The sequence below is a fragment of the Schistocerca serialis genome, chromosome 4, assembly GCF_023864345.2.
Source record: "Schistocerca serialis cubense isolate TAMUIC-IGC-003099 chromosome 4, iqSchSeri2.2, whole genome shotgun sequence".
Taxonomy (NCBI): domain Eukaryota; kingdom Metazoa; phylum Arthropoda; class Insecta; order Orthoptera; family Acrididae; genus Schistocerca; species Schistocerca serialis.
The window spans coordinates 959,271,456-959,299,256 of NC_064641.1; the positions used below are offsets into that span (position 1 = coordinate 959,271,456).

The 27,801-nt window shown below is 44.7% G+C and overlaps 1 protein-coding gene across 3 annotated transcripts in view; it reads right to left on the reverse strand.

The window, feature by feature from the left end:
* Nucleotides 1-27,801, reverse strand: part of LOC126473609 (E3 ubiquitin-protein ligase ZNRF1) — a 733,622-nt gene that overhangs the window by 657,899 nt on the left and 47,922 nt on the right. For 2 of the 3 annotated variants that reach the window (XM_050100777.1, XM_050100776.1), the window contains exon 2: nucleotides 15,837-15,896. The exons of the other annotated variant lie outside the window; for it this stretch is intronic. In XM_050100777.1, coding sequence (XP_049956734.1) covers nucleotides 15,837-15,896 — 60 coding nt within the window. The remainder of the gene's footprint in view (nucleotides 1-15,836; nucleotides 15,897-27,801) is intronic. 3 annotated transcript variants of the gene reach the window in all.

Sequence of the window (27,801 nt, forward strand, 5' to 3'; positions counted from 1 at the left end):
CATTGGGGAGAGACTACAACCCTGTCTCACTCCCTTCCCAACCACTGCTTCCCTTTCATGTCCCTCGACTCTTATAACTGCCATCTGATTTCTGTTCAAATTGTAAATAGCCTTTCGCTCTCTGTATTTTATCCCTGCCACCTTCAGAATTTGAAAGAGAGTATTCCAATCAACATTGTCAAAAGCTTTCTCTAAGTCTACAAATGCTAGAAACGTAGGTTTTGCCTTTCCTTAATCTAGCTTCTAATGTAAGTCGTAGGGTCAGTATTGCCTCGTGCTCCAATATTTCTACGGAATCCAAACTGATCTTCTCCGAGGTCGGCTTCTACCAGTTTTTCCATTCGTCTGTAAAGAATTCGTGTTAATATTTTGCAACTGTGACTTATTAAACTGACAGTTTGGTAATTTTCACATCTGTCAACACGTGCTTTATTTGGGATTGGAATTATTATATTCTTCTTAAGTCTGAGGGTATTTCGCCTGTCTCGTACGTCGTGCTCACCAGATGGTAGAGTTTTGTCAGGACTGGCTCTCCCAAGGCCTTCAGTAGTTCTAATGGAATGTTGTCTACTCCCGGGGCCCTCTTTCGACTTAGGTCTTTCAGTGCTCTGTCAAACTCTTCACGCAGTATCGTATCTCCCATTTCATCTTCATCTACATCCTCTTCCATTTCCATAATATTGTCCTCAAGTACATCGCCCTTGTATAGACGCTGTATATACTCCTTCCACCTTTCTGCTTTCCCTTCTTTGCTTAGAACTGGGTTTCCATCCGAGCTCTTGATATTCGTACAAGTGGTTCTCTTTTCTCCAAAGGTCTCTTTAATTTTCCTGTAGGCTGTATCTATCTTACCCCTAGTGAGATAAGCCTACACGTCCTTACATTTGTCCTCTAGCCATCCCTGCTTAGCCATTTTGCACTTCCTGTCGATATCATTTTTGAGACGTTTGTATTCCTTTTTGCCTGCTTCATTTACTGCTTTTTTATATTTTCTCCTTTCATCAATTAAATTCAATATTTCTTCTGTTACCCAAGGAGTTCTACTAGCGCTCCTCTTTTTACCTACTTGATCCTCTGCTGCCTTTACTACTTCATCCCTCAAAGTTACCCATTCTTCTTCTACTGTATTTCTTTCCCCCATTCCTGTCAATTGTTCCCTTATGCTCTCCCTGAAACACTGTACAACCTCTGGTTTAGTCAGTTTATCCAGGTCCCATCTCCTTAAATTCCCACCTTTTTGCAGTTTCTTCAGTTTTAATCTACAGTTCATAACCAATAGATTGTGGTCAGAGTCCACATCTGCCCCTGGAAATGTCTTACAATTTAAAACCTGGTTCCTAAATCTCTGTCTTACCATTCTCTAATCTATCTGAAACCTGTCAGTATCTCCAGGCTTACTCCATGTATACAGCCTTCTTTCATGATTCTTAAACCAAGTTTTAGCTATGATTAAATTGTGCTCTGTGAATAATTCTACCAGGCGGCTTTCTCTTTCATTTCTTAGCCCCAATCCATATTCACCTACTATGTTTCCTTCTCTCCCCTTTCCTACTACCAAATTCCAGTCACCCATGATTATTAAATTTTCTTCTCCCTTCACAATCTGAATAATTTCTTTGCTTTCATCATGCATTTCTTCAATTTCTTCGTCATCTGCAGAGCTAGTTGGCATATAAACTTGTACTACTGTCGTAGGCGTGGGCTTCGTGTCTGTCTTGGCCACAATAATGCGTTCACAATGCTGTTTGTTGTAGCTTACCCGCACTCCTATTTTTTTTATTCATTATTAAACCTACTCCTGCATTACCCCTATTCGATTTTGTATATATAATCCTGTATTCGCCTGACCAAAAGTCTTGTACCTCCTGCCACCGAACTTAACTCATTCCAACTATACCTAACTATAACCTATCCATTATCCTTTTTAAATTTTTTAACCTAACTGTCCGATTAAGGGATATGACATGCTACGCTCCGACCCGTAGAACGCCAGTTTTCTTTCTCCTGATAGCAACATCCTCCTGAGTAGTCCCCGCCCGGAGATCCCAATGGGGGACTATTTTACCTCCGTAATATTTTATCCAAGAGGACGCCATCGTTTAACCATACAGTAAAGCTGCATGCCCTCGGGAAAAATTACGGCTGTAGTTTCCCCTTGCTTGCAGCCGTTCGCAGTACCAGCACAGCAAGGCCGTTTACGTTAGTGTTACAAGACCAGATCTGTGAATCATCCAGACTGTTGCCCCTGCAACTACTGAAAATGGCTGCTGCCCTCTTCAGGAACCACACGTTTGTCTGGCATCTCAACAGATACCCCTCCGTTGTGGTTGCATCTACGGTACGGCTATGTGTATCGCTGAAGCACGGAAGCCTCCCCACCAACGGCAAGGTCCGTGGTTCGTTAGTACCAACCATTATTCTTGCCTCGTTCACGCACATAAAATTTCATTAGGAATGTACTATGTAAATGTCGGATTCGTGTGATTTAAGAAAAGGCGTATACTACGGTCCTATATGGCAGAATGAAATTGGCAAATAAAAAGAAATACGCTTCGGCTTAGAATTGAACCCTCGACCTCCTGCATGCTAACCCAAAACGCTATTCGTTGCACCACCTGCAAAGCACTACACCTATCTGACGACGGAGGTAGTTACCGTGCATGTGGATTACAGTGTTGCCAGACTGCCAATCCTTAACGTCCACTTACTGCCGGAAATACGCGAATGACAAAATTTTTTTGTATGTATTTGAGGATAAGCGCTGCGAAGGCCGAGTGAGAGAACTTACCTTCATCCTGTACATGTAGCTAAATGTGTCCTTCAAAAAGATCTCGTCTGTCCTCATCGTACGAATTGAAAGGTGTGCAGAAAAATTCAGTGAATGACGTCAAGAAGACATTAACATAACGTCTAAATTTTCTACATTTTGCTGCTCCTGAAAATAACTCGCTGACAGGCATTAATCTATACCTAAAATCAATATAAAATGTATGTATGTGTATTATGTTCCCCATGTCCTCAGGAAATGGGCAGGTAGAGAGAAGTGAGTATGAGAGAGTTGGTGGAAAGATAAGATGGACAGGTACAAGGGGGGAGGGGGAGGATGAGAAGGACAGAGAGACGGGGGAGGATGAGATGGAAAGATAGGAGGAGGAGATAGACAGACAGAGGGAAGTGGGAGCTGTAGGAGGCAGGTGGAAGATGGAGAGGTGTATCGGGCATATGCAAAAGGAAATGACTCTGAGGAGGCAAGTGCGAGAGGAAGAAGTGGAGAGTTTCAAATGGAACGTTACTTAATTTCGTGGAGCTGTTTGGGGCTCGCGAAGTCAAGGACTCGGCAACTGGATGGGGTGTCGAAGTCGCGTAGCATCCCCGGGGTGGACCTGGACTTTTCATTGTGTTTAAAGGGAGATCTCAGAGTAAAGCGTAAAGACATTAGCTAGCTGAAGGAGGAGTGGGACTTGGCTAGGGTCAACGACACCAACACATTTCATTTGTTTCCGTGTGAATCTGAGAGTGATGTTTTTGTGTGACTCTTTCTCTATTGACTTTGTACTGTACCCCTTTTGCATTGCTGTCGTGGTGAATATCTGTAAGAGTTGCTAGTGGTCATCTGGAGATGATGTACGATCTGTCAGCGCTCTACACATTCCAGTCCACTGGTCGGATCTTTCGATCTTTTCTGAAAGCGATTCCGTACCTTCAGAGCTTTCAGTTATTGTCGTTGGTGTACTGAGAACTTTAACCTTGTCTCGAGGGTCGAAGCGAGACTGACGTCCCTTGATTAGATAGCTTTTGTAAGTGTAGCATGCAGAGAGTTTATCTGGCTGCGCCAATAAACCCGCACACCGCCAAGAGTCATGCACGAAAGAAGTGGCTTATAAAGCGCTTGTTCGCCCGATTCTTGAGTATTGTTCATCTACCTTGGGATCCCTATCAGGTAAGACTGATAGGGGAGATGGAGAAGATCCAACGAAGAGCGGCGCGTTTCGTCACGGGACCGTTTTGCTGGCAAGAGAGCGTTACGGAGATGCTAAAAAAATGTTCAAATGTGTGTGAATTCCTAAGGGACCAACCTGCTGAGGTCGTCGGCCCCTAGACTTACACACTGCTTAAACTAACTTACGCTAAGAACAACACACACACCCATGCTCGAGGGAGTACTCGAACCTCCGGCGGGAGGGGCCGCGCAATCAGTGACACGGCGCCTCTCAACCGCGCGGCCACTACGACGGAGATGCTAAACGAACTCCATTTGCAGACGTTACAAGAGAGGCGTTATGCATCAAGGAGAGATTTACTATTGAAATTTCGGGACAATACTTTTCAGGAGGAATCGGACAACGTGCTACTTTGCCCTACATACATCTCGCGCATTGACCAGGAGGAGAAAATTCGAGAAATTTGAGCCAATTCAGAGGCTTACCGACAATCATTCTTCCCACGCACTAATCGCTAGTGGAACAGGTTGGAGGGATGACACAGTGGTGCCGAAAGTACCCTCTGCCACACACCATTAGGTGGCTTGCGGAGTGTGATGTAGATGTAGACGAGTGTGCGGATTCTGGCAGCGACGCGGGAGACGACACGTAAGCTGCGAGGCGCGGGCAAAGGCAAGACTATCCAGTTAAGCCTTTCCATTTTGCTCAGTTTGTAACAAAACATTATTTTGTAATGCGTTGTTCTATTACACAACTACTCTGGTATTCCTTGTCTTACGATAGGTATCGACCGAATGATCTCCACTTTCCTCTGTCCTGTGCCCCTACCGCAACCTGCTGGTAACTTCGTCGATTTTGAACGTCACCCAGCCTTCCTATCTGTCTTCTTCCTCTTACTCTCTTCCTCACGAATTTTCCTTCCATGACTCTTCGTTACAGGCAGTTTCTACGCGACGTTATGTGCAAGCCAAGATGTTTTTCTGGTCCTTTCTACAGGGTGGCGCACAAGAAACCGACCCCAGTACTACAGCCCTCATTGTCGCCCGCTAATTGTCATCTACTGTTTCGAAGCTGTTGCGATGTATATTCGCTGTCTTTCGACAGGTTGGCGACCATCTTTCATGTTTCCCGTGAGTGAGTCATTCACTTCCAAGAAATTCACAAAAGAAAGCCGGCCGTTGTGGCCGAGCGGTTCTAGGCGCTACAGTCTGGAACCGCGCGACCGCTCCGGTCGCACGCTCGACTCCTGCCTCGGGCATGGATGTGTGGGGTGTCCTTAGGTTAGTGAGGTTTAAGTAGTTCTAAGTTCTAGGGGACTGATGACCTCAGGTGTTAAGTCCCATAGTGCTCAGATCCATTTGAACCATTTTTTTTAACCACAAAAGAAAGGCCTGCCAGCAAAGGATTGTGGCCGCCGCGTTCGCCGGACCTAACCACCGCCGGGACGGTAGCTCAGCGTGTTCGGTCAGAGAGCTGGTTGGCCTCTGTAATAAAAAAAACTGAATGGAAAGAACAACAAATGAACTTGAACAGATGTCATGTGACGTCCGCAGCGACCAAACACAACGAAAAAAAAGTAAAAAAAAAACACTTGTGGCTATTGTGTGGCAGTCTACAAAATATGGTTCAAATGGTTCTGAGCACGACTCAACTTCTGAGGTCCTTAGTCCCCTAGAACTTAGAACTACCTAAACCTAACTAACCTAAGGACATCACACACATCCATGCCCGAAGCAGGATTCGAACCTGCGACCGTAGCGGTCTCGCGGTTCAAGACTGCAGCGCCTAGAACCGCACGGCCACTTCGGCCGGTGGCAGTCTACAGAGATAAGTGTACGCAAATATCCCAACGACTTTAGAAGACTTTAAAAGACAATATTCGTAACGGAATTTTGAGAACTGGAGCGGCACAGTTGCGCAATGTATACATCAACATATTAGATTGCGGACTAGAGTTCGCTAGAGCACAATGACATTTTCAGCACATAATGTAATATAATGTAAAAGATAAGATTGAGTAAACACAGACCTTTGCATTAGGCTATTTGTTATTTCTTTATTATCTAATCGTTACATGTTTATCTACTTCTTGTTGTATCTGCTCACAGTGGGCAATTCGCGCGTAATTGGTGAGCAGTCTGTACTCGGAGCTGGTTTTCAGTGCGTCACCGAGTAGTTACGCATGACACAACACGGGTTTCCACAGCGCAGCTGCGTAGTGCGAGGTCGTCCTAGGTAAGCCAGTCCCGGCTAAAAACACGCGCGCACGTTTACAACGAACGCTTTTTAGACGCTGCCGCACTCCAGAGCTCCTGGCGGGCGCTCCACGAAACAATGCGCCGCGCCAGCGGCTGCCTCGGCGGGTTGTGGCGGCTGACTACTTTCACTGAGTGCCCCAGCCTCCTCCTCCCTCCTTCCCTCCCCCTCTCCATCTCCGCAGCTTTCAAAGTGGCGAGCGTCTGCTACCCCGCCTTGCGCCATTCGCTTCTCAGAGGCCCCGAGTCCGGCTGCTGCACTGGAATCAGGAACACAGCCACGGCCAACATGTAAAATTATGGACACCTAGTTCGTGTGGCTAAACCCTGACAGGGTTTCCCGTGGCCTCAGGGTCGTTTCTTAATACGAAAACCATTCAGTGAGCACCCGCCTTTCAAGATGGTGTTACCACCGTCTGCCGCAATATGTTAGACCGCAGTTTCTCAACTTTCCTTTTCCTTTGAGGCACACCAAAGTACGTTTCAAACTTTCGTGACACTCTTACATGTACGTTTTTCCTAGATGCAAAAAAGCAAACACAAAGTACATGCAACAGGTTTTTTTTATGGATCGACTATGAGACACAAATGTTATAAATTTATTACTCCAAGAAACGATTCGGCACTAATTTTACCTGCGAAAGATTAACACCAATGTTAAAAAAAACCTCGTGACACACCAATGCGTCTTGACGCTCCACGGCACTGGAGCACGTGTTAGTTGCGATTTGCCGGTCAAGTCAGTAATGAGCCAGATCGCTGGTCGATCATCAGCGATCGGCTTCTTATCTTTGGCGCGTCTCCGGGCATGAGCATCTTTGCGTTTTCGGCTGGGGCGCGCGGGACGGCGAGAGGTAGTCGGTTTGGGGCGGCCGGTGAGACTGGCGTTGTGTGGCTCGGGCGTAAGTACATGTGTGATGTCCGTTACGCTGGGTCTGTTTGTGAATCGTGAAATCTCCTGCTGCGGTTACGGGTTGCCTGGAAGGCATTTCGTACAAACTGTGCCAAGCCTCGCAGTGAGAGGGGAGTCCGGAGTTGGTGTTGGCCTAGATGTTTGTACAAATTGAGGTGCCTGTGTGAGAAGCACGGCGTGGGCCTGTCGGTCGCTTCGTCCTTCTGGCGGCCACCGCAAGCGGATGTTCGACCGGAATGTCTGCAGTTTGTGGTGAGCATAGTGTGAACAAGTTCTCGTAGGATGTGCTCCCAGCCTGACTCTCAGCCTGTGTTATTTGTGGGTGCCGGCCCCTTGTCTGTTACTGCTTCCGGGTGTCCTGTAAGATTTCACAGCAAAACTGTGTTATTGTGGAATTGGATAGCTAAATGCGTAATCCGTCAAGTTACATGTTAAAGACTAGTTCGGAGACCATGGTTTGACCGTGAGAAGTCTTCCTTTCCTGTGATAGTGACCTCAATGAATTATGTGCAGTCGGAGTAAGGGACCCAGTCCTTCATTAGTGCTTAACAGTGGCGTGTGGTTCGGGTTGTGAGCCCCGTGCTCGGACCAAGTAAGCTATACTAGGCGTTTGCAACGACATAGAAAAAGTGCAGTATCGGCCGGCCATTCGGGCACTCAAGGGCGATATTATCACCGCCCTTACACGTATTACAAGGAAGCAATATGGGCGACTCACCTGTTCCGCTCAAAAAGGAAGAGGGGCGAGTGGCGTGGCGTGGCGTGGCGTGGCGTGCGGACGTGTTCGACGAGCGCTCCGCTTGTTTTCGCGTTTGTGGTGGGAGAAAGAAGTCGGACTGCAGTGCAAGTTTCAGCGTCGATAGCTAAATGCGTAATCTGTCACGTTGCGTATTAAAGACTAGTTCGGAGACCATAGTTTTACCGTGAGAAGTCTTTCTTTTCTGTGACAGTGAATGTATTCTTGCTTGCCGTGTGGCAAGTTTCGTCGGCGGAACGGGAGGCTATTGTCTTCCCTGTGGGCTGCGACGCGTTGCGCTTTCTGCTGACGGCCCGAGTGCAGCGGGTTGCAGTGACGTCAGACGCAGACAGCACTGACAGCGCGGGCCACAGCTGTTCGTTGCGTCAGGCGTCCCAGACAGCAGCGGCCGGCTCATCGGACGCCGTCTACTGAAAGCTGGCCGCCAGGTACTGTCAACTGGCGTGTGGCTCTTATTTCCTGGCACTACCGAGTAACGGCGCGCGGCAAACTGTGGAACAAATCACAGATCGTACTGCGCTTAACGGAACTGGTTGCGCTCGGTTTAGAGACAAACTACATGCCCAATGGATCCAGAATTTGGGAATCGGCTGCCGTACAGCAAATTTCGTCCGGTGTGCGCTCTCTTTGCCTCACTCTGTGAATCATTTGGGACGTGTCCCTCGGCTTTTAACTAAGTTAAGTTCCACGTCCGCGAGACACTGGAGCATACAACCTGGTCCAAGCTGGCGGCAGCCGCTGCTACTTTGGAAAATGCCGAACGCGCTCCCGGAATCAATGTGAGCTACGCATCAGCCGCTGGATGTCGAAACAGTGATGCGACTCCGACGGCAGGAGCACGGGGGAGCCGACCGAAGTGGCCGAGCGGTTCTAGGCGCTTCAGTCTGGAACCGCGCGACCGCTACGGTCGCAGGTTCGAATCCTACCTCGGGCATGGACGTGTGTGATGCCCTTAGGTTAGTTAGGTTTAAGTAGTTCTAAGTTCTAGGGGACTGATGATCCGAGAAGTTGAGTCCCATAGTGCTCAGAGCCATTTGAACCAGCACGGGGGCAATAAGACGAGTGGTATCCAGCGTAGAGTCAATTCCCAAAAGAAAGAAAATGGAAACTAAATGATAAGCGCTGTAGGTGAGATCTTAGCGGAGTTCCAGGATGAACTAAAAAGAAGACGTCAACCACAATTACTTCGCAGGTTACAGACAAAATTTGGGCACTTGCACTAGGTCAAGCAAGGCTATATGGACAAAATGAAGAGCTCAGAACTGAAAACGCCAGACTCTGATAAGAACTAGCGGTTGCAAACGCACCAGATGCCCAGGAACGCATTCAGCGCCTGGAACAAGAAATAGCGGAACTCAAATCCGAAAATCAGAGATTAAAGTCAGAAAATAAACCCCTCTCGCTCTCATTTGCAGCGGTTGCGGCTGCCGGTCCGATTGCAGAACCTAAAAGCAAAGTACAGGAACGCATTCAACAAACAAAAGCTAAACAGTCCAGCACACTTTTCTTTAAATCAGGAAACCAACCAAGATGCGAGAACCATTAGAGAATCCATCACTGATACAATTAACCCCAAGCAAGACAAAAATAAAATCAATCAGGTCAACAGCAAACACTACAATAATTGAAACAGAATCACAAGTAGACAAGAAAACGATAATAGAAAAAGCGGCACAGCTTAAGGACATTAGGTGTGAAGAACCCAAGAAGTTCAGACCCCTGCTGGAAGTGCACCATGTCTCAACATATTTAACTAACCAGGAATTCTTGGAGGAGCTCTACGAAATAAACCTGAGTGAACACATTACTGAAGACGAGTTCGATTACGAGGTTAAAATACAATTTAAAACAGGACCAAAGGGCAAAAGGACAGTAAATACTATTATTGAAGTGTCGCCATTTTCGGTCACCCATCGAAGCGTTGCGACAAAGATCTAATATGTGTAAGATGTGCAAAACCGGGACACAAAAAGTCAGAATGCAGGCAGGAGAATCCTGTAGGCTGTATACCATGCAAACACAGAACATGCGATAAGGCAGGGGGGGGCAGACTGTCCTACATAAAAACAGCTCTACGACGACTAGGATGAGAGGCTGGCGGCAACACATGGGGATATTACAACCCCCAAATGCAGATACCGAAACTAATGTAATGCCTCAGTTCTGGGACACAATACAGTGTAGGTACTTCAGCATTACCGACTATATAGAAGATATGTCCATGCAGGGTGCAACTGAATATGAGGTTGCCAGTCACCTGAAACGTAACATGTTTGATTGGGCAATCTTCCAGGCTGGTCTCCTTTTACGAGTTGACGAACCGGAAGACGAAATACTGCGAGATAGTACAGAGAAATATAACGACGTCCTTGAACATCTTGAGAATGAGGATGTCGCTGAGTTCACAAAAAATCCAACACCACAGGCAAACACAAAGACAATTGCACACTACTCGTGCAACAAATACAATATGATACAACCAAATGTAGACCCTATATTACGCCAGTTCATTTTGTCTACGGGGGTAGTATACACACAGTCACTACGACAAACAAAACAGTAATGTTGTTGTTGTTGTTGTTGTTGTGGTCTTCAGTCCTGAGACTGGTTTGATGCAGCTCTCCATGCTACCCTATCCTGTGCAAGGTTCTTCATCTCCAAGTACTTACTGCAACCCACATCCTTTTGAATCTGCTTAGTGTATTCATCTCTTGGTCTCCCTCTACGATTTTTACTCTCCTTGCTGCCCTCCAAAGCTAAATTTGTGATCCCTTGATGCCTCAGAACATGTCTTACCAACCGATCCCTTCTTTTTGTCAAGCTATGCCACAAACTCCTCTTCTCCCCAATTCTATTCAATACTTCATCATTAGTTATGTGATCTACCCATTGTAACGTCTAGTAAGAAACAAAAACAACATATTATGTAGTAACGAGAAAATTATATGTATCATATTGTGTTATTGTATAAAATTATGAATTTTTTTTTTATTATTTATTTTTGAGAATATCTGCGTCGGCGAGTAATGAAACCGCCACAGACGATAAATGTCGAACAAAGATTAAAGTAAGTAACTAGTATATAATACGTAACGAATAGCAATTTCTTTGTCTTCTTCATCTGGGAGTCGAACGAGTAAGATATCCTGTGTCGTAGTAGCGAACGCTAGTGTAGCATTCTTTTGTCGAGACTAAGAGATGTACGCCATTACGTGTGAATTCATAAAGGTGTGTAAAAAATTGAAGTATTTAAAAGTTTTAATAGAGTTATGTAAATGAAAACTTGCATTATTAATTGTTAAAGCTTGCTTGCCTATTATCCCATCCTGTTGAAACATTTTACAGTTACATAAATATTATCTGTGGTGCTGAGCTGCGTGGCGAACGAAAGAGCCGCTGCCGCGGCGTATTCAAACGACTTCCAATATAGTCTATCATACCGCAAGGAAGCGGTAAAGTAACAGTAAAATAATATTATTTCTTTTAGCTTCCAGACTTGCAGTGCAGATCAACAGATTTTATGATGTGTTGCAGGTTGACGCGGGCTGCTGATAGTATATAACTCACAGTACAAATAAGTTAATGTACCGTCAAAATCTAATAGGAATCTTGCTGTGCTCCGTTCTGGTCTGGCAAACTTTATAGTGAAAACGTATTTTTTTTTATAAGAGTCTCATGTTCTTGTGCTAGTCGTGGTATTGAATGGTGTTTTACCGAGAAACAAAATCCACTGCAAAATTTTGTTGTTGAACGATCATACGAACTGTAACATCAGTGTTCATAACCAAGTAATTTCAATTTTCAATAACTATAAAGTAGGGAAGATATGTTGATTTTTAGAATGAGTTACAGTCACGAAAAAACGTTCCTTTAATTGTAGGCCAGATACAGAACAATAAGATCTCAATATATATATATATATTTTGCTTTGTTAAAAGGTAATGATGATAAAGAAATTCAAAGCACGGCATTATTAACAGATATTTCGCGGCTCTTTTCGTATATGCGATATCCAAAAACGCGAAACCATCTAATCTTCAGCATTCTTCTATAGCACCACATTTCGAAAGGTTCTACTCTCTTCTTGTCCAAACTATTTATTGTCCATGTTTCACTTCCATACATGGCTACACTCCATACAAATACTTTCAGAAACGACTTCCTTACACTTAAATCTATACTCGATGTTAACAAATTTCTCTTCTTCAGAAACGCTTTCCTTGCCATTGCCAGTCTACATTTTATATCCTCTCTACTTCGACCATCATCAGTTATTTTGCTCCCCAAATAGCAAAACTCCTTTACTACTTTAAGCCTCTCATTTCCTAATCTAATTCCCTCATCATCAGCCGACTTAGTTCGACTACATTCCGTTATCCTCGTTTTGCTTTTGTTGATGTCCATCTTATATCCGCCTTTCAAGATACTGTCCATTCCATTCAACTGCTCTTCCAAGTCTTTGCTGTCTCTGACAGAATTACAATGTCATCGGCGAACCTCAAAGTTTTTATTTCTTCTCCATGGATTTTAATACCTACTCCGAATTTTTCTTATGTTTCCTTTACTGCTCGCTTAATATTCAGACTGAATAACATCGGGGAGAGGCTACAACCCTGTCTCACTCCCTTCCCAACCACTGCTTCCCTTTCATGCCCCTCAACTCTTATAAATGCCATCTGGTTTCTGTACAAATTGTAAATAGCCTTTCGCTCCCTGTATTTTACCCCTGCCACCTTCAGAATTTGAAAGAGAATATTCCAGTCAACATTGTCAAAAGCTTTCTCTAAGTCTACAAATGCTAGAAACGTAGGTTTGCCTTTCCTGAATCTTTCTTCTAAGATAGGTCGTAAGATCAGTATTGCCTCACGTGTTCCAATATTTCTACGGAATCCAAACTGATCTTCCCCGACGTCGGCTTCTACCAGTTTTTCCATTCGTCTGTAAAGAATTCGTGTTAGTATTTTGCAGCTGTGACTTACTAAACTGATAGTTCGGTAATTTTCACATCTGTCAATGCCTGCTTTATTTGGGATTGGAATTATTATATTCTTCTTAAGTCTGAGGGTATTTCGCCTGTCTCATACATCTTGCTCACCAGATGGTAGAGTTTTGTCAGGACTGGCTCTCCCAAGGCCATCAGTAGTTCTAATGGAATGTTGTCTACTCCCGGCGCCTTGTTTCGACTCAGGTCTTTCAATGCTCTGTCAAATTCTTCACGCAGTATCGTATTTCCCATTTCATCCTCATCTACATCCTCTTCCATTTCCATAATATTGTCCTCAAGTACATCGCCCTTGTATAGACCCTCTATATACTCCTTCCACCTTTCTGCTTGCCCTTCTTTGCTTGTAACTGGGTTTCCATCTGAGCTCTTGATATTCATACAAGTGGTTCTCGTTTCTCCAAAGGTTTCTTTAATTTTCCTGTAGGCAGTATCTATCTTACCCCTAGTGAGATAAGCCTCTACATCCTTACCATTTGTCCTCTAGCCATCCCTGCTTAGCCATTTTGCACTTCCTGCCGATCTCATTTTTGAGACGTTTGGTAGCTGAACAGAAAGACACATACTGCACCGGCACAACACCAGACACAAACGCCACAGAAACGGACATACAACAGTCACATTTTACGAACAAGTCCCCGGTAGAGATAAAAAACAAGCAGTCGTTATCAGGGGAAATGCTCGGCGAAAACACATCAAACTCCATACTACCAGAAACTATGAAGCAGGAAAGACGTGCTGCCCTAGAAAATTACTCGAAGTCGTAGCAACAAACAAACAGTCAAGAATGTTGTGGCCTGGCAAGACAGCCAAGCCACTATGAGGAAGCCGAAAGGCACGCGTTTAAGCTCACGCAGGCTGGCGTGAGATCTGGAACAAGACAAGGAATTTATAGTAGCAAAGAACGTACGTAACTACTGGAATACTTAACTTTAATCAACAATTGGTGAACATCGCTCTTGACGGTACATGTTTTACAGCATCAATAGTAACTGGTAATGGCGCCTTGCTAGGTCGTAGCAAATGACGTAGCTGAAGGCTATCCTAACTATCGTCTCGGCAAATGAGAGCGTAATTTGTCAGTGAACCATCGCTAGCAAAGTCGGCTGTACAACTGGGGCGAGTGCTAGGAAGTCTCTCTAGACCTGCCGTGTGGCGGCGCTCGGTCTGCAATCACTGATCGTGGCGACACGCGGGTCTGACGTATACTAACGGACCCGGCCGATTTAAAGGCTACCACCTAGCAAGTGTGGTGTCTGGCGGTGACACAACCAGACACAACCAACGGCCCTAAGCTGAATACCGTTAATTAAGTAAACTACGAAAACTCAGAAGTTAACCTACGGCTTAGCAGATTAGAAAACAAGGATATATTTCAAACAGCTCTTCGCTATGTAATACGAACTAAGCATGAAAACTGGGATAAAATTTGCTTTCCAACTACAGAACAAACTGACAGGATGATCCTAAGAGTTGAAAATCTGCCAACGAACCCCAAAGAGCCATGTAAGCTTTTAGCGGAGGCATGTGCGCGAAGGGGAGAGGGCCTAAACCTAGAGAAAGTATATAAGGGCTTCGTGAGAGCACATGGATGTGTGTTTCTGGATTTCTCCTTCACTAGATATCCCTTCTGTAGGTAAGGCAACTGAATTGCCAGAGCAGTACCCTAGTAAACATAAAACTAGGTAGACTCTTAGAAGAAACAAAAGCAGACATCGCCTGCGTTCAGGAACCTTTTCTGCGAGGCGGGAAAATTTCAGGGCTCCCCTCATATTACATCACAATAGCAGGAACACCAAACGCGAAAGCCGCAATAATACCAGTTAATAAAAACCTCATAGTAACACAGATCGCCCGGTTTTGCTCTGAACACATTGCCACAGCAGAACTAACAGACGGACAGGATGTATGACTCATGTCGTCTATTTACGCTTAGTACTCGTATGATATAGAACCTTTCTAAGACAAAATAAAAGACATTGCATGACACTCAGAAAGAAAGAGGCTGCTCGTTCTAACTGATATCAACGCAAAATCCCCCTTGTGGATCTCAGAACTGACGACAGAGGGCAACTAGTGCTTGACGTGGTAAATGAATGCAGCCTCTTCATACTGAATAGGGAGGGTCAGCCACCTACCTACCACGGAGACGCCGGTGGTGCAAGTAACATAGACCTTTCCCTAGGGAACGCAAAATCTCTTCCACTAGTCAATACATGGAGGGTATTAGATAGAGCCACACACAGTGTCCACAATGCAATCGTCATAACCCCGGACAAATATATCAATACACATAACATGGACCACGAACAGCAGCATTTACTCATAAGAAGAGCCAACTGGCAAAAAGTTCGAGATATTGTTGAAGCGCCGTCGCTGCACACTGTCCAAGGCAGTATAAAATGGTTCAAATGGCTCTGAGCACTATGGGACTTAGCATCTGAGGTCATCAGTCTCCCAGAACTTAGAACTACTTAAGCCTAACTAACCTAAGGACATCACACACATCCATGCCCTAGGCAGGATTCGAACCTGTGACCGTAGCAGTCGCCAAGGCAGTATAGATTACAAAACGCATGTACTGACAGAGATCCTACAAAGAGCACAGGAAGTAGCTACACCACGCGCATAAGCTGGGTGGGGACGGAAACAACCGTGGTCGACTGAACTGGCAAGACAAAGGAGGGATTCACGGGTCAAAAGAAAGTACCACCAACAAGCAAAGACAGTCCCTGAAAGATAGATAAGACTTGATCTGTATCGTGACGCTAAGCAGAAATGCCAAAAACAACTAAAGACAGCAAGGCAAGACTACTGGACCAATTTTGTACAAACCCAGCTACAGAACGATATCTGGGGACAACCAATCAAGGTAGAAACAGAACGAGTTAAGACACCGACATTTCTGTCAACACTAAAACAAGGTGACGGCACAATGACCAAAAGATGGAGAAGCAGGGCAGAATACCTTCTGAACAGGCTCCTCCCAGATGACGACCCCACAGAAGACGAGCGGCACCACGCTGACCTAAGAGAGAGCCATACATCAGTGACAGTGTAACCATGGCATTTGCACAGGAAGAAGTCGCGACGGCAATCAGCAGGCTTAAAAATCGACAAGCACCCGTCCCAGACAAGATACTTTCAGCAACATTAAAACAAACAGTAACATGTTCAACGAGTCACTACTAACAGGCAGAATTACAAACCTCTGGAAAACTGCTAATGTAGTAATAATCAGGAAATCACAAGACAACGAGCCAGCAGACCCCAAAACGTACCCACCGATCTGTCTCTTAAACACTCTCGACAAGGTACAGGAAAGGCTCCCGTGTGACTGTTTACAATCGCACAGACGCCTCCTAGGCCTAACGCCCGATCAATTCGGCTTCAGGGAAGGTAGATCAATAGAAGACGCCGTCAACCAAGCACTGACAGTTACAAATAGCATCAGCGACAAAAACGCGTCCGCCATTCTAATCGACATAGCTGTGGCTTTTGACAACTTTTGGTGGCCATCCCTCTTCGCCAAGTTAAGGGAAATGAGGCTATCAGCTTCCCTCTAAAATAGCCCCCTCGACTACTGCAGAGGCAAAGTGGCGGAGTGGAGGGCTGGTACACGGCAGGTTGTCAAGAGAATGACAAAGGGATATTCACAAGGCTCGATTTGCCGACCAATATTCTGGGATATCGCAATCGAGCCCTTGCTGAACACCCTGGACAGTGACGACAGGGTAAGAGGTGTGGTGGCTTACGCAGATGACCTGCTCGTAGGGGTGTCAGCCAACTCGAGAGCAGCACCAGAGACAAAAGGCACGCAACTGCTTCAGAAAATTAACAGTTTGTGCAAAGAAAATAAATTAAAACTATCTCCCACCAACACTGTATATTTTCTGCTTAGAGGGACACTACAGAGGAATACAATTCCAAAATTAAACAATACAAGCATACAGAGGAAGCAAGGCACGGACTGCATCTAGACGGAAAACAGACTTTCAACCATCATATAAAATTGACAATTGACCAAGCCTCCAAAATTATGCACAAACTAGCAAAACTAAACACAACTCAGTAGAAATTACCTATTAAGACGATAAGGACCTACCACTTCGCGATATTTCAATCCATCGCATGCTTCGCCTCAAGTGCTTGGGCTCACAGACTGAACATACAGACTAACAAGACAATTGCAAGACGAGGTCTACGAGGTGTGCCCCTGAGAATGAGCGGAGCCTTCAACACCACGTCACTAGAGGCACGTTGTGTTGTGATGGGGACCTGCCCCATAGACGTAACAATACGTAACAGGGCTGCACTTTACTGGCTTGATAAGGACAGGGTCGATGAAGTTACCGAAATTACAGGAACCAACATTATGAACAAAACACAAATGAAACAATGGAGGATTCAAACATGGCAGACTGGGCTGCATCCGATAAGGGTCGCCGAGTACACTCTTTCTTTCCTGGTGTACACGAAAGATTACAACTGAAACATGTCGACCCAAGCTGGGGGATGGTCCATTTCCGTATCCGGTACATTTAAACGGTATGGGACTAACTGACGATGAAGTATGCTTATGCGGAGAAACTGGGCACCAGAACATGTCACACTGCTGTGCAACACGCTAGCACAAGTGAGACCTATACAGAACGACAATGATATCGCCAGAGTAATACGTAATCCCGATTACTGGAACACAATAAATAGCGTAGCCGATATTGTATCGAACACTCTGGACGAAGAATACAGGAGCCAAAACCCATATGGAAGGAGGCGTAGACAAAGCACAAACAACACAACAAACCACATGAGAGGACACAAATGCAACTACAGATTCCGAAACCGAGGAAGGAACACTAAGTGAACATGACTCAGGAAGGCAACATATTCAAAGCTACAATCAATGAATTTTATATATCAGAAATGTATTAAGTTATTTAAGGAACAATGCATTCAGGTAGCAATGAACTACACTCCTGGAAATGGAAAAAAGAACACATTGACACCGGTGTGTCAGACCCACCATACTTGCTCCGGACACTGCGAGAGGGCTGTACAAGCAATGATCACACGCACGGCACAGCGGACACACCAGGAACCGCGGTGTTGGCCGTCGAATGGCGCTAGCTGCGCAGCATTTGCGCACCGCCGCCGTCAGTGTCAGCCAGTTTGCCGTGGCATACGGAGCTCCATCGCAGTCTTTAACACTGGTAGCATGCCGCGACAGCGTGGACGTGAACCGTATGTGCAGTTGACGGACTTTGAGCGAGGGCGTATAGTGGGCATGCGGGAGGCCGGGTGGACGTACCGCCGAATTGCTCAACACGTGGGGCGTGAGGTCTCCACAGTACATCGATGTTGTCGCCAGTGGTCGGCGGAAGGTGCACGTGCCCGTCGACCTGGGACCGGACCGCAGCGACGCACGGATGCACGCCAAGACCGTAGGATCCTACGCAGTGCCGTAGGGGACCGCACCGCCACTTCCCAGCAAATTAGGGACACTGTTGCTCCTGGGGTATCGGCGAGGACCATTCGCAACCGTCTCCATGAAGCTGGGCTACGGTTCCGCACACCGTTAGGCCGTCTTCCGCTCACGCCCCAACATCGTGCAGCCCGCCTCCAGTGGTGTCGCGACAGGCGTGAATGGAGGGACGAATGGAGACGTGTCGTCTTCAGCGATGAGAGTCGCTTCTGCCTTGGTGCCAATGATGGTCGTATGCGTGTTTGGCGCCGTGCAGGTGAGCGCCACAATCAGGACTGCATACGACCGAGGCACACAGGGCCAACACCCGGCATCATGGTGTGGGGAGCGATCTCCTACACTGGCCGTACACCACTGGTGATCGTCGAGGGGACACTGAATAGTGCACGGTACATCCAAACCGTCATCGAACCCATCGTTCTACCATTCCTAGACCGGCAAGGGAACTTGCTGTTCCAACAGGACAATGCACGTCCGCATGTATCCCGTGCCACCCAACGTGCTCTAGAAGGTGTAAGTCAACTACCCTGGCCAGCAAGATCTCCGAATCTGTCCCCCATTGAGCATGTTTGGGACTGGATGAAGCGTCGTCTCACGCGGTTCGAACGGCTAGCACGAACGCTGGTCCAACTGAGGCGCCAGGTGGAAATGGCATGGCAAGCCGTTCTACAGGACTACGTCCAGCATCTCTACGATCGTCTCCATGGGAGAATAGCAGCCTGCATTGCTGCGAAAGGTGGATATACACTGTACTAGTGCCGACATTGTGCATGCTCTGTTGCCTGTGTCTATGTGCCTGTGGTTCTGTCAGTGTGATCATGTGATGTATCTGACCCCAGGAATGTGTCAATAAAGTTTTCCCTTCCTGGGACAATGAATTCACGGTGTTCTTATTTCAATTTCCAGGAGTGTATATTGTATTTCTACTAACAAGTTACAAACATAAGTGTATTTCTCATGGCCGGCCGAAGTGGCCGTGCGGTTAAAGGCGCTGCAGTCTGGAACCGCAAGACCGCTACGGTCGCAGGTTCGAATCCTGCCTCGGGCATGGATGTTTGTGATGTCCTTAGGTTAGTTAGGTTTAACTAGTTCTAAGTTCTAGGGGACTAATGACCTCAGCAGTTGAGTCCCATAGTGCTCAGAGCCATTTGAACCATTTGTATTTCTCATGTAAAGCTAAAATTCATGTATTCCATGTATGAAGTGCTCAATCAGCATTTTATCTGTATAATCTGTGTACGAATACATTAGCACAAACCATTTCAGATGAGAATACCTCGAGGTTGTACCGAGACCTTCTCATCTGAAATATGTAGAAATAGGCCATTGTTAACAAACATGCCACTTAGACTGTATTACAGATCCAAATAAAGCATATCACTTCCCTATACATACTATAAATTATTTTCACCACGCTCATTGTGTTACATTTTCTTTTTTTTTTTACTTTTCTTTGACATTTGCATTACATAAATTATATTATCATCAACTAGGTAATAACAAATTATATGGAACCATTATAACAATTGTTAAGCATTCAATTTTCTGTAACCTCAGCGAAATCTTTATCAATTATGTTCTTTATATTATTTTTAAAAAAGCATTAACAACTGTATACCAATAAGATTGTAACAATGAGAAGTCTTTGCTATTAGATTCAGAAGCATCCGACCCACCTTACATTTCAAGGCGGTGGGTTACTCTGTACTGTTAATGAAAAAAAATTAAATAAGTTCCTTTTGTCTTCCAATACCTTTTTGACCATTCCGTGTATGTGAGAAGACTTCTTATGGGGTGACTTGATAAAAGCAGAAATGGATCGTGTTTACGGAGGCCCATGGCCATCAGTGACAACAGTTATACAGAAATTAGAATTATATATTAATACCTCCAACTGTTGGCATTGATATATATCAAGGGGGACAGTTGAAAATGTGTGCCCCGACCGGGACTCGAGCCCGGGATCTCCTGCTTACATGGCAGACGCTCTATCCATCTGAGCCACAGAGGGCACCTCGCCGATAGTGCGACTGCAGGGACAGTTATACAGGGCGTCTCAGGCGCGATTTCCCTCTGTTTCGGCAGACATTTTCATTGTGGAGCTGGATTCACAACAAACAAATAGTGCTCATCAGGTCTTTCATGCGACACCCAGTGTCTTTTTCTTTTGTCTTTCAAACAAAATTGTTTTTATAAAACAGAAAAAACAGCGAAAGTCGCAAATTTCAGTTTTATTTACTTGACGTCTAGTTTCGGGCCGGGAATCACTTTCATATAATCCAGATCGACAAAACGACATTCCCCAAAATATAACAACCATGTCAAGATAACAAACACGTACGTGTAACAAAGTGCAAATGAGCAGTTACAGAGCATACAAATAACTCATCTGTATGCTCTGTAACTGCTCATTTGCACTTTGTTATTCGTACGTGTTTGTTATCTTGACATGGCAGTTATATTTTAGGAAACATAGTTTTGACTATCTTGATGTTTTTAAAATGATTCCCGACCCGAAACTAGTCATCGAGTAAAAAAAAAAAAAAGTGAAATTTGCAGCTCTCGCCGTTTTTTTCGTTGTACTGATTAACAGAAGTCGCTGACTTGCAATTACTCCAGCATGCTGGAGGTACGTAAAATTATTTAAAAAGTAAAACGTTTCGTGCTCATTCGACAGAGTGGTCCCAAATTAGCCTTCTGCTATATTTGTTTCACAGATTAATAAGTCCAGTAAAACACGTAGAACAAACAGCAATCCAGCAGCAACTGAACAGTGCCGCGTGCTTGGCGGTAACAGCGCGGGCCAGGAGGGTGCTGCCGCTTCTGCAGTTATTCTGCGAGCTTTGCTGTCCTAGTTAATACATATAGACAACAGGAATATCGCATTAAACAAATCTGGGACCGCTCTATGCAATGGCCATATAAGATTCCCCTCTAAAAATCCTTTCCCTCTGCACTGGGCGTCGCATGAAAGATGTACGAGCACTGTGTGTTTGGACTGACTCCAGCTACACGATGCAAAAACGAAATTGCAAATATCTGTTGAAGCACCAGAGAAAATACTTCAGACGACTCTTGGGAGAGAGACACCCTATATGTTGGTTCAATGAATTCCAGCCCGATCAGACGTTCCTTTTTGATGAGACTCGCCCTGGACGCCAAGCAGACGGGATCCCCGAAGAGACCGAGACCGCTGAGAAAGCCCACAACAGAATTCTCGCTGACAGTCGGATGAAAAAGCGAGTAGCAGCAGAAGCCGTAGGTATATCGACAGTAAACACAACGATTCAATTTCGAAGCTGCGTTCGCAGCAATTTAAGCGAGATCCAGAGCACTTTTTAACCCCATTTGTCACTGTCGATGAGAGACAGTTGCATTATTATACCCAGGGAAACCAAGCACCAATTAGAAAAGCGGATTGCTTCCAGAGAACTGTTGTACAAAGTAGAAACCGTTCCCATCAGATGGAAAAAGTTGGGGGAGACGAGTTTTTGGTATGAAAAGGGTATCATACTCACAGAATAAGAAAACTTAAAACCAATACTGGGAAATACGACATTAATGTGTTTGATAGTTTCGACTAGAAATTGAAAGACACGCGACTCCATTTCGCGACGTAGAACATGCTGTTATACCACAATGCGGCAACAAATTCATCTGCAACAATTCTTAACTGCCGTCCCCCACACCTGTAATTGCCCAAGCTGGCTCCCTGCGACAGCTTCTTGTTACCAAACGTGAAGGAATACAAATGAGGTCATCGTCGAGACAAGGCGTATTTCAAAATGCTGGACATTTCATATTATTTGGAAGGGTTAAAATGGCAAGCACTGTGCTAAAAAATAAATCATATGTGTTTGAAAGTACGAAAGCGTCTTCTTTCCTAACAAGGGTACTTGTTGAACTGCCCTCGTATATCATTACACCAGTATTCGCAGCGCGTCATGGAACAATAGGCTGGACTTTAGTATCTCGTCGGGCGATGAGGACGCAACGGACGGAGCCGAAGTTCCGATTGGACAAATATGGTGTGTAAATTTGAATGCGGTGTTTCTAATTAATACACTTGACAATTAAACAAGAAAAATGTGTGTCTGGATACCCCGAGAGGCAACTTGCAGAAGGGTCCACGTCTGTGCGAGTGATGTCTCAACAACCACTAGTTACAAAAATGTGGATACCTCAAATACGAGGGTTGGAACTTAAATAGTGGCAACTATTTATTCACAACCGATACAAAAGAGTTACATGTTTGGATCTATTACTCTCCTTCAAAGTAGACACCAGCGTTGTGTAGAGCCCGTTGCCAGCGATCTGGATGGCGTAGTATACCGTTAGCAGAGCCTAAAAACTTTAAAAGAAATTACATTGATCATCCAAAAATGTGGCAAAGTGAGAAAATTCCGGTTGATAGGAAAAGTCCACTGATACACCATTACGTAAAAGGGAGACGAAGCTAATATCACTCATTGCAGAGGGATTTCCCCCTAAGCCCGTCCCAAACAAAATCCTTTCTCAATGTCTCCTCAACTGAGCACACCACCAGCTTCAATGCAAAACTACTGAACATCAAGCAGGTTTCAGAGAAAATATATTTTGCCGAATATAAATGTCAGTTCTGAAACTATTTCTCACACATCAAAACACGTACTGTACAAGAATGTAGTTTGTACCCTTGTAGAATTTAAAAAAGCATGTGACTCAGTAAAAAATGTCGTGTGACTCAGTGATTCTGAAAGAATCATGTCTGGACCTCAAAACCACTGCTATTTTTAGTGAAACACTAAGTGGTACGAAATCTAGAGAAATATTCAGGGAAGAAATTACGGAGTGGGACAAGGTGATGGACCCTCTCCATTACTTTTCACCTGTCTTAGAACTGGAAACTAAAATCAGAGCGAAAAATTGACGAACGATTGAAATTATGATGAACCAATAATAGGCTGTTTGGTTTTACAGAAGCCCTAGTGATTTTATGCCAGAGCACTGAAACAATGCAAAAACAAACGGAAATTCTGAAACAGACATCGTGACTGTCAATTGACATGTTTAGACGAAATCATTCAACGAAACTGCTCTGGAAAGAAATGGTTATGAAATTCGTTCTCACAAAATTGAAACAGCTTCTAGGCTTACAAAAGACATCGATAATAAAAAAATGCATATCAAAATACACTGAACTGTGGCATTACAGCACAATCAAACCGTAGTGTCTTTATGAGACAAACACTCAGTTCAAACAGAAAGTGGGATACTAAAGAAATCGAAAAAGAAAGAACAGAAAGTAATCAGGAAAATATTACGTCCAAATTGCACTGGAGAAGGAACATGCAGACTAAGAGCAAATAAAGAAGCTGAAAACTATACCCACATTTTTTCCGATATGAAAGAAACACGCGCTAAAATTCTATGAGCAGATTACAGGAACGGAAACAATTAACTAGAATTCTACGAAACATGCAGTAAAGCCAAAATTGAAACAATAAAATGGACCAGAGCAGTTAAGGAACACCTGAAAGACGCAGGGATAGGATTAAGACAATGTGATATACACGACAGGAAAATATTTAGGCACACAACTGACGACTGACAAGTTGGCCAGACAGAAAAGCTCATGAAGACTGGAGCAGTGTCGTCTGATGAGCGGAAAAGGGCCCATTCTGAGAGAATTGAAGTAATGTGGGGCAAAGAAATGGTAGAACAAAATCATGAAAATTTTGCTAGTTGCGTGTTCCAATAGGGCCCAAACGAGAACGACGATAATACGAGGGTAATCCCAAAAGTAAGTTCTCCTATTTTTTATAAGTACATAGACCTGTTTATTTCTACAATGGTTTACATCAGTTTACTGCTTGAACATTTAGCTATTTGTCGACATAATCACCATTTCTGTCGATGCATTTTTGAGACGCTGTGGCAATTTTTGTATGCCCATGTCATACCAGCTCACCGCCTTGCTGTTCAGAAAGTTATGAACCTCTTCCTTCACCTCGTCGTCGGAGCTGAATCGCTTTCCGGCCAGATGTTCTTTTAACCTAGGTGGTAGTCACTGGGCGCCAAGTCAGGACTATAGGGTGGGTAGGTGATTGTGTTCCACTGAAACTGTTGCAGGAGAGCAACGGTTTGCAGAGCGATGTGTGGGCGAGCGTTGTCATCGAGAATGTGTACGCCCTTGCTCAACATTCCACTTCTCCGGTTCTGAATTGCCCGTTTGAGTTTGTTCAGGTTTCACAGTACCTGTCAGCGTTAATTGTGGTCCCAGCGATTCAGCTCCGATGACGACGTGAAAGAAGAGGGTCATAACTTTCTGAACAGCATGGCGGCGAGCTGGTATGACATGGGCATACAAAAACTGCCACAACGTCTACAAAAATGAATCGACAGAAATTGTGATTATGTCGAAAAGTAGCTAAATGTTCAAGCTGTAAACTGATGTAAACCACCGTGGAAATAAACAGGTCTACGTACTTATATATATAAAAAAAGGAGACCTTACTTTTGGGATTACCCTCGGATCTTAAAAACTGAGAAAGATTCTATTCAAAATACCAGGATCGTTTCAGTATTTAGGCCTTCGGACAACTTTCGGTATAGCTGATCAGCGGATCGGATCAACCGACTAGACGGAGAGCGTCGCACAGCAGTGCGCTCCCTGCCACAGAAGACAGCGAGCCAGTCGCATCGAACACAGCGTCGGTCAGCGGATGCGGTTAACGGCCGACGGGGGCATCGGTACCTCAATCTTTTTCCCTCCTGATCTCTGGGCCAAAACGACCTTTTATTCCTGTACATTTCCAGATAGATCTAGACGCTTCTTCCCATTAATCGAGCAAGCAGAAGTATTTCCTATGATGCAGCACAATCCAATAAAACGAATTTTGAGTTTCTATTTCAATGAGCTAAAAAAAATTGGAATGGATTTCGAACACTTTTACAGTCTACACTTCTCTATTCCTTCTGAAGCTCACGTGCACGTATCGAGAATATCGGCAGGTTAGGTCTTCCTACTGTTTTTTTTTTTTTTTTTTTTTTTTTTTTTTTGTGGGGTGGGGTCACAATTTTCTGCTGCTTCGACATAGGAGATACTATAGTAACTGTGAACTGCTCTTCTGAAGAATCGAAGGAAGTACAGTGAAACCAAAGGATGTGCATATCAGAGATAGCGTGACTTAGGACAATTTTCATTTAACGTACGCCGTTCGTAAAGTATTTTGTATCGTAACTTTATTAATCTGTGAATGTATTGACATCTATAACAATTTCTACGAGGTGCATTCAAATTCTAAGGCCTCCCGATTTTTTTTTTTCTAATTAACTACTCACCCGAAATCGATGAAACTGGCGTTACTTCTAGACGTAGTCGCCCTGCAGACGTACACATTTTTCACAACGCTGACGCCATGATTCCATGGCAGCGGCAAAGGCTTCTTTGGGAGTCTGTTTTGACCACTGGAAAATCGCTGAGGCAATAGCAGCACGGCTGGTGAATGTGCGGCCACGGAGAGTGTCTTTCATTGTTGGAAGAAGCCAAAAGTCACTAGGAGGCAGGTCAGGTGAGTAGGGAGCATGACGAATCACTTCAAAGTTGTTATCACGAAGAAACTGTTGCGTAACGTTAGCTCAATGTGCGGGTGCGTTGTCTTGGTGAAACAGCACACGCGCAGTTCTTCCCGGACGTTGTTGTTGCAGTGCAGGAAGGAATTTGTTCTTCAAAACATTTTCGTAGGATGCACCTGTTACCGTAGTGCCCTTTGGAACGCAATGGGTAAGGATTACGCCCTCGCTGTCCCACAACATGGACACCATCATTTTTTCAGCACTGGCGGTTACCCGAAATTTTTTTGGTGGCGGTGAATCTGTGTGCTTCCATTGAGCTGACTGGCGCTTTGTTTCTGGATTGAAAAATGGCATCCACGTCTCATCCATTGTCACAACCGAGGAAAAGAAAGTCCCATTCATGCTGTCGTTGCGCGTCAACATTGCTTGGCAACATGCCACACGGGCAGCCATGTGGTCGTCCGTCAGCATTCGTGGCGCCCACCTGGATGACACTTTTCGGATTTTCAGGTCGTCATGCAGGATTGCGTGCACAGAACCCACAGAAGTGCCAACTCTGGAGGCGATCTGTTCAACAGTCATTCGGCGATCCCCCAAAACAATTCTCTCCACTTTCTCGATCGTGTCGTCAGACCGGCTTGTGCGAGCCCGAGGTTGTTTCGGTTTGTCGTCACACGATGTTCTGCCTTCATTAAACTGTCGCACCCACGAACGCACTTTCGATACATCCATAATTCCATCACCACATGTCTCCTTCAACTGTCGATGAATTTAAATTGGTTTCACACCACGCAAATTCAGAAAACGAATGATTGCACGCTGTTCAAGAGAGGAAAACGTCGCCATTTTAAGTATTTAAAACAGTTCTCATTCTCGCCGCTGGCGGTAAAATTCCATCTGCCGTACGGTGCTGCCATCTCTGGGACGTATTGACAATGAACGCGGCCTCATTTTAAAACAATATGCATGTTTCTATCTCTTTCCAGTCCAGAGAAAAAAAATCGGAGGCCTTAGAACTTGAATGCACCTCGTAGTAACTAAGAATTACTTGAGACTGTACTAACTTACGAAGAATGTCTAAAGAGCAGTAGAACTGATCTGAAAATTACTATTCAGGAAGAAAAAACACTGCATAGTAACATAGTGAATCGGAAAGATAGCGAAGCAGCGTATGGTGCTGCGTACTGTATCGTGTGGTGATTAAAGTGAGCACCATGATTGTTAAACGGCCTCGGATGGACGAAATTATTGCTACACGTTATTCTACAGCATTAAGCATCTATTTGTCAACCAAGCAGAAGCGCCAAGCTTATTACAAGGGCCAGTGGGAAGTCGTCGTTCGCTGTGAAAGAAGCAGACATAATGTTGCAACATTACGCACAGTACTGGCCAAATATTACGACGGGAATTACGAGTTGGAAGCCACTGTGTGAAAGCCGCTAAGCCATCCATCAGCAGCAAAATCTCGTCACGCGCTGCAACACGTTGCTCAACACCACAAAAAGACTGGAGTATTTATTTCTGTGGTGAAGTTTAGTGTATTCTATTTTTCGTAGTGACGGACATATCGTAAAAGTCATGATTCGTCGTCCTCTTGTACAAATTAAGTGCTTAAAAGCAACATGCTTTATCACAGTCCTGTTATTTCTGTAGATGTCATTTTCAAATACTGTGATATTTAATCAGCACCATTTTCAGATCATAAGCTGGATATACGTAGGCCTATATAAACTTCTTAAAATTATTATTGCCGTATTAAGCAAAGCAGCAGAGTGTGTACAGAGTACCAGCTATTTTGTTACATTGACAAGCATAATAAAACCAGTTGCAGAAGAAGGCAACTAAAGGTATTGCGGACATTTTCATTGCCACAAAAAACAATTGTTACTGT